This window comes from Oncorhynchus mykiss, chromosome 7, assembly GCF_013265735.2.
Source record: "Oncorhynchus mykiss isolate Arlee chromosome 7, USDA_OmykA_1.1, whole genome shotgun sequence".
Classification (NCBI taxonomy): Eukaryota; Metazoa; Chordata; class Actinopteri; order Salmoniformes; family Salmonidae; genus Oncorhynchus; species Oncorhynchus mykiss.
This window is the reverse complement of record NC_048571.1, coordinates 76,032,202-76,046,294: the sequence shown is the minus strand read 5'-3', so window position 1 is coordinate 76,046,294 and position 14,093 is coordinate 76,032,202. Positions and strand designations below refer to the sequence as shown.

The window sequence follows — 14,093 nt, the reverse complement described above, 5'->3', positions numbered from 1 at the left end:
GTAACAAATAAATCATTATTTAATGGAAAGTGCTAACAAGAACTGTAAGCAGTTTTTTAATCCATATTTTTTTAATATTAAGAACAAAAACCTCTGTTTAAATACAAATACAATCAGGAATTCACAAAAGTCTTTGAAGTTATGTTCAGAGGCCATACCACTTTACGAATGGGATGCTGTTCACAGAAGGCTTTTGACTCTCAACCTGTGCTCAATTGTTCTACATACTATAGTCAGCTAGCTTAACAAGCTGACTCCAACAACTAAGTGCTAACTTCAAACGTTATATGCTAACTGCAGTACGGTCCAGGAACAAAAATACCTGACTTTTTTTTGTAAATCGAGTGGTAGATAATCTGATATGAACAAATCCTTGTTCACTTGTCTTTCATAGTAGAAAACTAGGCATTAAAAAAAATACAGCCTATCAAAGATACAAAATACAACAGGCATGTCAATAAATCCACATGTTAAAAAACTGGTCTTTGTGAAATCACAACAGAACAACAATAAAAAAAAGGCATTGTCAGAGTGGAATAGACATGTACATTTTCTTTGTAATTTTACTAAAACACAATCCCAACATTTAAGACATTGTAAGTGCATTTGTGTTTTGTTTGAGTCCCATGAAGTCAACAGACAGCTTTTAAGTGCCAGTCAGAGTTTAAGACCATGAAGTCAGTTCAACTGTGCTATTAATCTGCCTTGAACCCAGCAACATTAGTTGTATTTTACCTTCATTACGTTGAAATACCCTGCTGACAACATGTAGATGCAGTGATTTACATACACATGCATAAACACTTTGTGAGTGGCCGAGCGTAGAGTAGGACCGTATGGCGGGGTGTGTGTCCTTGCCTGAAACACCTTTGGAACGTTTAATCTGACTCCTCTCTCACTAACAAGTGGTTTCCTGAATTGTCACAGTGAGTCATTAGATTCATTTCCTAATAAATGTTATCATTAGAATGACAAAGAATGAGGATGCCATCAACTTGAGATATAAATAATACCTTTTCATCTTTTCCTTAAGTGCTGTCTGAGAGGGAGTCTTACACCCCACATTTGCATTGGAAGAAAAACAACTAGAAAATCTCTGAATCACAGGGTTCTAGGCCTTCTCTATTTGCTACTTAAAAAACATGACCATTATGTATTGACATTTGATATACAATACGCAATAAATCAAACTTACAATATTTAAATCAGCTTAAAAACATGAGTATGATAATTTACAGGTTTTATTGTCAATCCCAGGTCCATTCTGTCATTCTCTCTTTGGTTCACATTACAAAATACACAGTGCAAAAAAGTCAGAACAAAGTCTTCTTTCTTTTTCTTCATTTTGTTGTCAAATGACATTATCAATAAGAGATAAGTGTCCCCCCGGTGAGGGTGCGATGTCGGTTCTCCTTCATAGTAACTTCTGTGGGGACGTGGGACTACTTCCTACTTCTCTGTGTGATTCGGTTCTGTCGGCCTGGCGATGTGCAGTGGTAGCCTGTGACCGAAGGCTAAACAAGAAGCTCACTTCCCCAGGGAGATTCTGCTTACAGCCAGTCATGTAGCTGGTCTTTGTCAAGTCACTTCATGCTACAAGTCAAGTCTCAACCCCTCCCCCCCGGTGATGTTTATAATGGTATATCTTTCCCCTCTCCAGTTTATGCTCAAGTCTGCTACTCCTCTCCTTCTGTGTCCTCACAGTTCACAATGTTACACACGAGGGAGGCATGCAGAGGCATGTCATGAAGACAGTGTTCATTCTCCTCTCTCTTGGTCCTCCTGTACCCTGTTAATGGGATGTGTTATCAGTGTGCGGTTGAGATGCGGTCGAATCAAGCGAGTGGTCGTAGTAAGGCCAGTAGAACTGTGTTCTGATGAGGTGTAAGAGTGTGGGAGGCGGAAGCTACTCAGTTTGCCTATAGTGGTCAGGATATGGTCTGTACAGTGTCAACTGGAGACAGTGGATTCTGGTCAAGTGAAGCAGGGCCGAGTGGATCACAGTGTGTGTGTGTGTGTGTGTGTGTGTGTGTTAGGTTTGTCGGAAAGTGCACTTGTCTACATGGAGTCTGTGTCCCCCTCCATAAGTTCATCTGGTTGTGTCCTGAATAGGAGGGAGAGAGGAGAGAAGGGAATTGTATAGCATTCTAATATATAACCTGTTGTCGTTTTACAGCAGTATAAACTAAGGGAGATGCCTAGTCAATTGAACAACTGAATGTATTCTACTGAAATGTGTCTTCCTCATTTAACCCAACCCCTCTGTATCAGAGAGGTGCAGTGGGCTGCCTTAATCGACCTCCACATCATCGGCACCCAGGGAATTACACCATCATATATATATATATATATATATCACTGTATTAAATTTCAACAGGACACAGATGCTGCAAATAGTTCTAGAGCATACTGATGCAATTATCTTCATGTGGTTGTAGACAACTCCTGTTTAAATAGGGTTGTAACGCTGCAATATCAAATCAAATAAATGTGTATTTGTCACATGCGCCGAATACAACAGGTGTAGTAGACATTACTGTGAAATGCTTACTTTTACAAGCCTTTAACCTACAATGCAATTCAAGAAATAGAGTTAAGAAAATCTGAACTAAATAAACTAAAGTAACTTTTTGGGCGACCCGACCAAATTCATATAAAAATGTGAGTTATAGATCTGTCATTGTCATTGAAAGCAAGTCTTACAAGCGGTAGATCGGTTCAGTGTGCTCTTTTTCTACGCTTCCCATTCTTAACGTTTGTACACCAGCTTCAAACAGCTGAAAATACAATATTTTTGGTTATTTCAAATACTTTTCACAGCGGTTTAGATGGTAGAATGATTCTCTACACTATGCATTGTTATTGAAAATACTTTTCACAGAGGTTTAGATGGTAGAATGATTCTCTACACTATACATTGCCTGTTTTGTCAAATAAAATGAAATGAGTCAAACTAATGGAATTTTAGCAACCAGGAAATGGCGGATATCGGCATATTGCACCTTTAAAGGGAGAGAGACAGTGCTGTGTCTTTTGTGTCTTTTGAATTTTCACACTGTCTCCCACAAAATACAATTAGAACACTAATTGATTCATCTTCTGGTTCAAAAGCTGATCTAGGGACTGGTGTTGGAAATGATCACTAATCCAAAGCAGTGTGATGAGATGCAGCTGACAGCTAAGGATTTCATGTTTAAGTTTTCATCTAATACATATTTAAAGTGGTGGTTCACTCGTAGTACGCATGTACATGATTTTCCACATACCTACAGTAGGCTGCTGTAGAGAAATAACTGTTGTAAAGAAAATGTCTCCTATGATTCCATTAGCTTTCAGTTCAGGAGAGCCAATGCTAGCCAGATGCTGCTGAAAATAACTAAATAACCTAAATATGTATTTGAGTGAACCATCCCTTTAACTATAATTTAATGTTATAACACTTCACTTGATATTTTATTATATCATTTTAATATCATACGAGACTACAGGGTGTTTTAAATCTAATCTCATGTTACATGATATTATATTGATATTATCTAAGACTACATGGTGTCATTGCTGTTACTACATTGTGTCAGTGCTCTTATTATATAGTGTCATTGCTGTTACTACATGGTGTCATTGCTGTTACTACATGGTGTCATTGCTGTTACTACATGGTGTCATTGCTGTTACTACATGGTGTCATTGCTGTTACTACATGGTGTCATTGCTGTTACTACATGGTGTCAGTGCTGTTACTACATAGTGTCAGTGCTGTTACTACATGGTGTCATTGCTGTTACTACATGGTGTCATTGCTGTTACTACATGGTGTCATTGCTGTTACTACATGGTGTCATTGCTGTTACTACATGGTGTCAGTGCCGTTACTACATGGTGTCAGTGCTGTTACTACATGCTGTCATTGCTGTTACTACATGGTGTCATTGCTGTTACTACATGGTGTCATTGCTGTTACTACATGGTGTCAGTGCTGTTACAACATAGTGTCAGTGCTTTTACTATGTGGTGTCAGTGATGTCACCTGTTTGTGGTGAGGCTGGCCATGGAGAGAGAGGCCAGGGCAGAGACGGTGTCATTGTGGTCCTCTGAGCCACGTCTCAGACTGTGTCCTTGGGCCTGCATGTATGACTGATCCACTGTGTGGGCCACCACCCTCAACGACCGCCAGTACTCACCTAGAGAGAGAGAGATAGAGAGAGAAAGTCATTGTTTCAGGTTTTCATGTTGCATCGTTGCAGAGTACTCTCTTAAAAGTTGAGCTATTATGTCTTTGAAGTATGTGAACTATATTGTATACTAAGCAATACTACAGTTAATACTTGTGTGTGTGGTCAAAATAAAATACCAATGCCACAATTTTAATTCAGCCTTCACCAATACCACAATTTTAATTCAGCATTCGTGTAATTTAAATCACACAATTGTGCCAAAGGGCCTTGGTGTGTGTGTATGTGTGCGCACATGTGGAGGGAGAGAAAGAGAGGACCAAGTTGTGTGTGTTCCCAGTATTCACCAGACATATATTTCACCCTCTGCCTAAATGAAGGGGCTTAACATTCTTGTGGCTTTGCAAATATTTTTAATTAATCTAATTGGAATGGGATAACATTTGTGCGCAATCAGGAGGGATGTTGTGAAGATCGTGTGGTAGAGAAGTGTTTGAAGATAATTGGAGCCAGGAAGGCAGTGGCCGGCTCTCTCTCTCTCTGTGTGTGTGTGTGTGTGTGTGTGTGTGTGTGTGTGTGTGTGTGTGTGTGTCTGTGTGAGAGAGAGAGCGAGTGAGAGAGCGAGAGAGAGAGAGAGGGAAGGAAGGAAGGAAAGAATGAGAAGGAAGAAGGAGGGATGATGAGAGGGATGTGGGGAGGAGAAATATATGGGACGACGAGAGAGGTGGTCGGATAGAGAGAGAGAGAGAGAGAGAGAGAGAGAGAGAGAGAAATAACATCCAAACAGACCATACAAATAGAGGGATGAAATAAGATTGACAGAGATGGAAGTGGTAGAGATTGATGAGATGTGGAGAGAGAGAGGAGAAGAAGAACAGAGAATGGATGTGCAAGAGAGGTGTTCATGGAGGAGGACAGAAAGAAGACGAAAGGGAGATGCAGAGTAAGAGAGAAAAGAAGATTGAGAGAAAGAAGGAGAAAGAGAGAATACCGAGAAAAAGAGAGATGGTGTGAGATAGAGAGACTGAAAGAAAGAGAGGGACGATACTGTAGAGCAAAACATCTGAACTTATCATGTGAGAGCGCAGTAGCTCACGGGTCTGCGTACCCATATTTTGCCATGGGGCAGAGAGAATATTTTTCTTTTTTCTTACAAATTTTCTACAATTCTTCTGATTTTGCCATGGTGGGGAGAAATAAATGTTTGCCATTTTTAATATGATATCTGAGTGAGACTGACTAACAAAATCAAAAGGGGCTATCGCTATCCGGCCGGTAATTCGACCATGATAACAAGTTTAGATAGCTGGCTGCTAAACTAATTTAGCAAACCAAAAATTGTAGCAGACATTGGCTAATTGACTGACTATCAGTGACTGACATAACAAGAGCAAAACTGCACCTTGTATTTGTGTATTCTACTATTCTATCTCGCAAAAGAAAGTTGAGACTCCGACTGATTTCCCCAATTTTGAGGGGGAAGTTGATCTGAGGACCTTCAAAATGGGGGCCGCAGGCCACCACCAGTTGCCTATCTCTGCTGTAGAGTGAAAGAAAGCTTGAGAAAGGGAAGAATGATAAAGACAGAGAAATGGGATAAAAAGAGAGAAAGTGAGGCAGATAGAGAGAATGGACCAAAGAAAGAGAGATAGGGAGAGAGATAGAAAGAAAGACAGAGATAGGGAGAGAGATAGAAAGAAAGACAGAGATAGGGAGGGAGATAGAAAGAAAGACAGAGATAGGGAGAGAGATAGAACGACAGTGTATCAGATGTTCACCCTGGGCCTGGATGACTCTCCGCAGAGAGAGGACAGCGGTGGGACAGGGTCTCCTCTCTAGGACTGCTTCAGACAGGGGTTCCTGATGGGGAACACACGGGGGGGTCAGTATAGTGTTGTTTCCCCCATGGTGAAGGGTAGGATTTAGGGAGAAGTAAGCTGATCCTGTGTTTACTGACCTGGATGCCCAGCAGGGCCCTGACGCAAGCCTCAGAGGCATTGCAGATGGCCGTGAGCTCGTGACCCCCCTCCAGCGCCATGACAACCCGTCCACCTGCCAGCCCCATCAGCTGCCGTGTTAGAAAACCAAAACCTTTGGGGGGGAGACACATTTAAATACTTTATTTATTTAAATTTACAAGTGACAATTACAATCAAAATTCACTGATGCATTCCAAAGTCCTCCATATTTCCACACACACACACAGGAGACTAAACTTGCAACATGTCCTCTAAACCTCATGGCAAAATGTGTAGACTTACAGGAAATGAACTCTAACGTAAAATATTTCTCTCCTGCGTGGCTGCTAAAATGTTTTGCTCTCAAAAGGCTAGAGCTCTGACTGCATGTGTGGGTATTGATATGGGTACACCGACTCGCGATCCACTGCGGCCCCTCATGGTGAGGTCAGATTTTTTGTGGCCTTCCCCCCATCAAAGTTGCCCATCCCTGGTGTAGAATATAGAACAGTCAGAATAATTTAGTGAGACTCATAAGACTGTGAAGATGAGGTGGAAACACTGTGGGCGTGTGTGGCTCAGTTGGTAGAACATGGCACTTGCAACACCAGGGTTATGTGTTTGACTTCCACAGGGGACCAGTATGAAAAAGTGCAAAAATGTACCCACTCACTACTGTAAGTTGCTCTGGATAAGAGTGTCTGCTAAATGACTAAAAATGTTCAATAAAATGTACCTGTGTGTCCCGCATACGATTTTGTGAGGAACAGTGAATAGTGTGCTTACACTTGGCTGACACTTTGTAGCCCCCCAGTGGCGCCAGATGTCCCTCGACGGCATCGAAACCAGATGAGACCAGCACCACGTCAGGACAGAACTCATAGGCAATCGGCATCACCACAGTCCTGGAGACAGATAGGGGAGGGTCAACGCTGTTGTAGGTCAAAGCACTCCAAAAGGTACGTTGTGCAAAAACCTTCCTAAATTGTCTGAAAATCATTTAAAAATAGCATAGGTCATTACAAGGCTTTATCAATTTTCTTATAATCCATTGTGAAGAGGGTATTCATAGACACTGTTACCCCACGAAAAATAATTCAAGGAACCTTGACATCTAGTGAAGCCATGAAAGTCAACACTGAGTTACACTTTATAGAAACATATCCTGTGTGTAATGAGGAACATAGTTGCTCGCAAGAACTTAACAAGATTCTGCAGTGTCACAGAATGACATCAAAATCAAATCAATATCAAATTTATAATGCCCTTTTTTACATCAGCAGATGTTACAAAGTGCTTATACAGAAACCCAGCCTAAAACCCCAAACAGCAAGTAATACAGATGTAGGAGCACGGTGGCTAGGAAAAACTCCCTAAAAAGGCAGGAACCTAGGAAGAAACCTAGACAGGAACCAGGCTCTTCTGGCTGTGCCGGGTGGAGATTATAAGAGTACATGGCCCTTAAGGCCAGATCGTTCTTCAAGATGTTCAAACGTTCATAGATGACCAGCAGGGTCAAATAATATTCACAGTGGACACAGGTTTCTGCATTTGACTTTGACCCTTTCAACACGCTAGTCTCTTGTGACACACAAAACATACTGTGCTTTACTGCTTACTGTATAACACATGCTCTTCAAGAGGGAGATGTGTACAGTATATTTAGGACCGCATGACATGTTCATTTGCAAATAAATCACTGACTACCCAGTGAAAGAGACATGGTCAAATTAAACCCATGTCCCATGGATCGGGCCTGGTCTGAGATCTGTTTGTGCTGTCTTGCCAACACCTACAGTCATTGTCAATATGCACAAACAGATCCGGAACCAAGCTACCACTGATCAGTCCAACTGTCAGAAACATTTCAACAAACATCCAGGTAACATACCCAGGTATGTGACACAGTGTGACACCAAATAAAAGTACATGAAAGTTGAAACACTAACACTAACACTATAACTAACACTATCACTATCACTATCATTAACACTATCACTAACACTATCATTAACACTAACACTATCACTAACACTATCACCAACACTATCACTATCACTATCGCTAACATTATCACTAACACTATCACTATCATTAACACTATCACTATCATTAACACTATCACTAACACTAACATTAACACTATCACTATCATTAACACTATCACTATCACTAACATTATCACTAACACTATCACTAACACTATCACTAACACTATCACTATCACTAACATTATCACTAACATTATCACTAACACTATCATTAACACTAACACTAACACTAACACTATCACCAACACTATCACTATCACTATCACTATCGCTAACATTATCACTAACACTATCACTATCATTAACACTATCACTATCATTAACACTATCACTAACACTAACATTAACACTAACACTATCATTAACACTATCACTATCACTAACATTATCACTAACACTATCACTAACACTATCACTATCACTATCAATTAACACTATCACTAACACTGTCACTATCACTACACTAACACTATAACTATCACTAACACTATACTTAACACTATCACTATCACTACCACTATCATTAACACTATCACTAACACTATCACTAACACTATCACTAACACTATCACTAACACTATCACTAACACTATCGTTATCACTAACACTAACACTATCACTATCACTATCACTATCGCTATCACTATCGCTATCACTAACACTAACACTATCGCTATCACTATCTCTATCACTGACACTATCACTATCACTATTACTAACACTATCACTAACACTATCACTAACACTATCATTACCACTATCACTCTCGCTACCACTATCATTAACACTATCACTAACACTATCCTATCACTGACACTACCGTTATCGCTATCACTAACACTATCGCTATCACTATCGCTAACACTATCACTATCGCTATCACTATCGCTATCACTATCGCTAACACTATCATTATCACTATCACTAACACTATCACTAACACTATTACTAACAGTAACACTATCACTATCACTATCACTAACACTACCACTAACACTATCAATATCACTATCACTAACACTATCACTATTACTAACACTATCACTAACACTGTCACTATCACTATCACTAACACTACACTAACACTATAACTATCACTAACACTATCATTAACACTATCACTAACACTATCACTAACACTATCCTATCACTAACACTATCGTTATCACTATCGCTAACACTATCACTAACACTATCACTATCACTATCGCTATCACTAACACTATCGCTATCGCTATCACTATTACTAACACTATCACTATCACTAACACTAACACTAGATGGATATAAATTACATCAAGTTGCCAGATAAATCAAATCAAACTTGTGTACTGAATACAACAAGTGTAGACCTTACCGTGAAATGCTTACTTACACGCCCTTAACCAACAAAGTAGTTCAAGAAGAGTTAAGAAAATATTTACCAAATAAACTAAAGTAAAAAATAATAATAAAAGCAACACAATAAGAATAACAATAACGAGGCTATATACAGGGGGCACCGGTACCGAGTCAGTGTGCGGGGGTACAGGTTAGTTGAGGTACTTTGTACATGTAGGTAGGGGTGAAGTGACTATGCATAGGTAATAAACAGCGAGTAGCAGCAGTATACAAAAGGGAGGGGGGGCCAATGTAAATAGTCTGGTGGCGATTTTATTAATTGTTCAGCAGTCTTATGGCTTGGGGGTAGAAGCTGTTGAGGAGCCTTTTGGTCCTAGACTTGGTGCTCCGGTACCGCTTGCCGTGCGGTAGCAGAGGAAACAGTCTATAACTTGGGTGACTGGAGTCTGACAATTTTATGGGCTTTCCTCTGACACCACCTATTATATAGGTCTTGTAGCCTAACGATAGTTACACATCATATACATTTCACCATTTGATTGACCCTTCAAATGGCTCATTCATCTCCCCTCCTCTCCCCTGTAACAATTCCCCAGGTCATTGCTGTAAATGAATGTGTTCTCAGTCAAATTACCTGGTAAAATAAGGAAAATATGTTTGGGGGATTTCTGTCACTAAACTTAATTTAAAAGAACTTTTGGCCTGTACCTTAAAATTCAATAATTGTTTTATGTTATATGCAGTTACCAGCTACACATGAGTATCTACTAGGCTACATTCTGGGTACCACAGCAGTTAAAGACTGACTACATAACAATAAGGGCTTTATCTAAAGCGTTAGTAAACAAATAACAGGACCAAGACAGAGAGATGTCCAGAGGGGAGGATGACGTCAACCTTTCTATTTTCATCTTCTGGAACTACTTCCCTTGTTCTTCTCCTCCTCCCCTTCTTCCTCACCCGCCTCTTCCTCCTCTCGTTGCTGCTGCCAGTGATTTAGCGAGCACACACTGCCCATGCCGAGTTTGATTCCCCTCTCTCTTCTTCTCTTTCTCTCGTTCCCTTTCCCCCCACCCTTTCTCCGGCCGGCAGTTCAAAGCGCTTCGGCGTGCGTCTGGTTCCCATTAGGGGCTCGGCCCTCTTCTCACGTCACTGACAGCCAGCCATCTGGGATCCATTGGGCTTAATTACGCCGCCTTTGGATTCCCTAACAATGCACCACCCCCACCACCACCCCCTCCCGGTCTGCACTACCAGACCATGCAGCCTGTGCAGTCCCTCACACACACACACACACACACACACACACACACACACACACACACACACACACACACACACACACACACACACACACACACACACACACACACACACACACACGTTGTATCCCGCAACTAAAGGAATCTACCAGATTATACCGCAACCCACCACCCCACCCCCCAATCATCCACTACCTCTATCCTATAGCCACTGAACTGCAAGACTAGCTGAAATGCCACCTTCTTCACTAATATACAGAAGAGGGTGGCATTTTGGAGGCAAACCCAAGATCCCTCACCTCCTGAATGGCAAGATGTGAAATTAACAGGATGGCCCCATTGGAAGATGGAAATCTCAAATCAAAGTTAATTTGTCACGTGCGCCAAATACAACAGGTGTAGTAGACCTTACAGTGAAATGCTTACTTACAGGCTCTAACCAATAGTGCAAAAAGGTATTAGGTGAACAATAGGTAAGTAAAGAAATAAAACAACAGTAAAAAGACAATGAAAAGGACAGTGAAAGATAGATGAATATGAATTAAATTAGAAGGATGGCAGGCTGCATTGAACCAGGTTATTACATTTATGGTATTTCAAGATGCATAAAATACAGCCAATGCAGAAATTGGGTGCATATTTTCTGGCTGTACAGAACGTCTGGGGAATAGAGGCCCAGTCACAGATTTTCCTTGCACAGACTTTATTGCTTACAATGTTTGTTGGTGGAATTGGGTGGGGGAACACGTGGGAAAGTGAACACATTTTCACTTGTAAAAATGTGTTTCTAAGGTGAATTCATGGGATTTTACATTTGGATTTCCCAGAGTCATTTTTTTTCAAATTCCACATGAGGATATTGGCTATATGTCTACAAGAAACAGAGCTACCTGTATTGACATCTGAGCTACTGTAAGAAAAAACTACTAGGTAACATACACCTGTACTAAGAGCTAAGAAAAATCTACCTGTAATGACAATGAAGTGACAGTTACTAGGTAACATCTACCTGTAATGAAAACTAAGTCACAGTTGCTAGGTAACATCTACCTGTAATGAAAACTAAGTGACAGTTGCTAGGTAACATCTACCTGTAATGACAATGAAGAGACAGTTACTAGGTAACATCTACCTGTAATGAAAACTAAGTGACAGTTGCTAGGTAACATCTACCTGCAATGAAAATGAAGTGACAGTTGCTACATCTACCTGTAATGAAAACTAAGTGACAGTTGCTAGGTAACATCTACCTGCAATGAAAATGAAGTGACAGCTACTAGGTAACATCTACCTGTAATGAAAACTAAGTGACAGTTGCTAGGTAACATCTACCTGTAATGAAAACTAAGTGACAGTTGCTAGGTAACATCTACCTGTAATGAAAATGAAGTGACAGTTGCTAGGTAACATCTACCTGTAATGAAAACGAAGTGACAGTTGCTACATCTACCTGTAATGAAAACTAAGTGACAGTTGCTAGGTAACATCTACCTGTAATGAAAACTAAGTGACAGTTGCTAGGTAACATCTACCTGTAATGAAAATGAAGTGACAGTTGTTAGGTACACCTGTACACGTAACGAAGATAGTCACTAGGTAACACACACCTAAACTAGGGAACACTTACTAGGTGTTCTTATTCTTCTATACAACCAGTGAATCAACACAGACCATACTGCTCTCAGTGAGTTAGCAATTAGCATTGTATGCTATGGGTAAACATTGAGCCTAGCGTCTGCCTGTTGGAATCAATGGCTCGTAACGGTACAGTATGGCTTCAGCCATTAGAATCCTGAGTTTGACGAGCTTGGCCCACCCACTGTGTGTATGCACCATACGGACCTCACATACTGTTCATCGTCTGGTGGCGAGCCAACACCGCTGACAGGAACGCTCAAAGTTCATAACGCCGCAAACCGAGCAGCTATTCATTCAGGGGCTGAGGCTTGAATGAAGTGGAAAGTGCGGTGCACAGAAAAAAGACACACCTCCATTCAGTGGCATGGATCCACACCATATAATGGAGGGCATCACAAAAATCTAACTCGCACCACAATATAAACACATGATACTGTACAAGTCTGTTATATCCCAGCTGTGCGTAGTATTTCAAGGATGAGTGAAGAGTTTTGGTAAGACTTTCTATGAATCAATTGCGCGCACACCCCATTGACTAAAATATCATCTTTGCACTTTTGTGGTTTTGTCTTAATGTGATTTCGGCTGGAGGTAAGGTGAGGTAGGTTAGGTGTATCTCTAACTCTGTACCTGAATGCTGCTAGGTATTCTGCGTCGCCCATGGGGGGGTCCAAGCCTCCCGTCCACGCCACGTTGACATTGAAGCCCTCACCTGCTTCTACTCCCACCTGGACAGAGAGGAAGAGAAAGAGAGAAAGAGAGATGGGAGAGAGAGAAATAGAGATATTCATTGTTATTCATTAATGTTCATAGTGATCATGTTAACATCTTACTTCATTGAAAGTTATGCTGAGAGCTGAGGGAGGGTCGTGAGATATTTTGCATCAAATGTTCACACACAATCAGCACCATAGTTTCAAAATGCACATTTGTGCCATTGAGGAAAAGCTGTGTCACATTTCAATGACATAAGGGAGTGATTACAATTTCCAAATGAAAGACGGCTGGACATTAATTCAACGCCTCCATCAACTCAACAATTTTTATTTTTGATACAATTTGTCAAATCTGCTCATAAATCACAAAACTACACCCAGAATATGTCCCAGTTTTAACACACTACAGAGACATATTTTCTTGAGTTGGCACTTGTCGATATTTAGTATCTAGCTATATTTCACCAAAACTCAGCACCCAGAACCAAATGTTAACGTCTGTCACGAGAGAGTACATTTCACCAAATGCCAGGCACAACCTGATTTGACCTCACATTAATGGGGTGGGAGAATAGTTGAGCCACTGGTCTTAAGAGTAGGCCTTAAAATGCCTGCCTCTCTTTTTAGTCCTGCTAGTGGCTATTTACTGTGGCTAATTAGCTATTTACTGTAGCTAATTAGCTATTTACTGTAGCTATTTACTGTCGCTATTTACTATAGCTATTTAGCTATTTACTGTAGCTATTTACTATAGCTATTTAGCTATTTACTGTAGCTATTTAGCTATTTACTGTCGCTATTTAGCTATTTACTGTAGCTATTTAGCTATTTACTGTAGCTATTTACTGTAGCTATTTACTGTAGCTATTTAGCTATTTACTGTAGCTATTTAGGGTGGCTATTTAGCTTTTGAAAACCTCTCCAACATCACTCAATGTCATGGTGAGAAGAGAGT

At 40.5% G+C, this 14,093-nt stretch overlaps 1 protein-coding gene across 2 annotated transcripts in view; it reads right to left on the bottom strand.

Moving 5' to 3' along the window:
• Nucleotides 1-19: 19 nt before the first annotated feature.
• LOC110528499 (histone deacetylase 7) overlaps nucleotides 20-14,093 on the bottom strand; it is a 57,456-nt gene continuing 43,382 nt past the window's right edge. For both annotated transcript variants that reach the window (XM_036984083.1, XM_036984084.1), the window contains 6 exons: nucleotides 13,053-13,150; nucleotides 6,917-7,035; nucleotides 6,130-6,263; nucleotides 5,951-6,032; nucleotides 4,028-4,181; nucleotides 20-2,104 (listed from right to left, as the gene is read on the bottom strand). In XM_036984083.1, coding sequence (XP_036839978.1) covers nucleotides 2,059-2,104; nucleotides 4,028-4,181; nucleotides 5,951-6,032; nucleotides 6,130-6,263; nucleotides 6,917-7,035; nucleotides 13,053-13,150 — 633 coding nt within the window. In that variant the 3' untranslated portion in view covers nucleotides 20-2,058. The remainder of the gene's footprint in view (nucleotides 2,105-4,027; nucleotides 4,182-5,950; nucleotides 6,033-6,129; nucleotides 6,264-6,916; nucleotides 7,036-13,052; nucleotides 13,151-14,093) is intronic.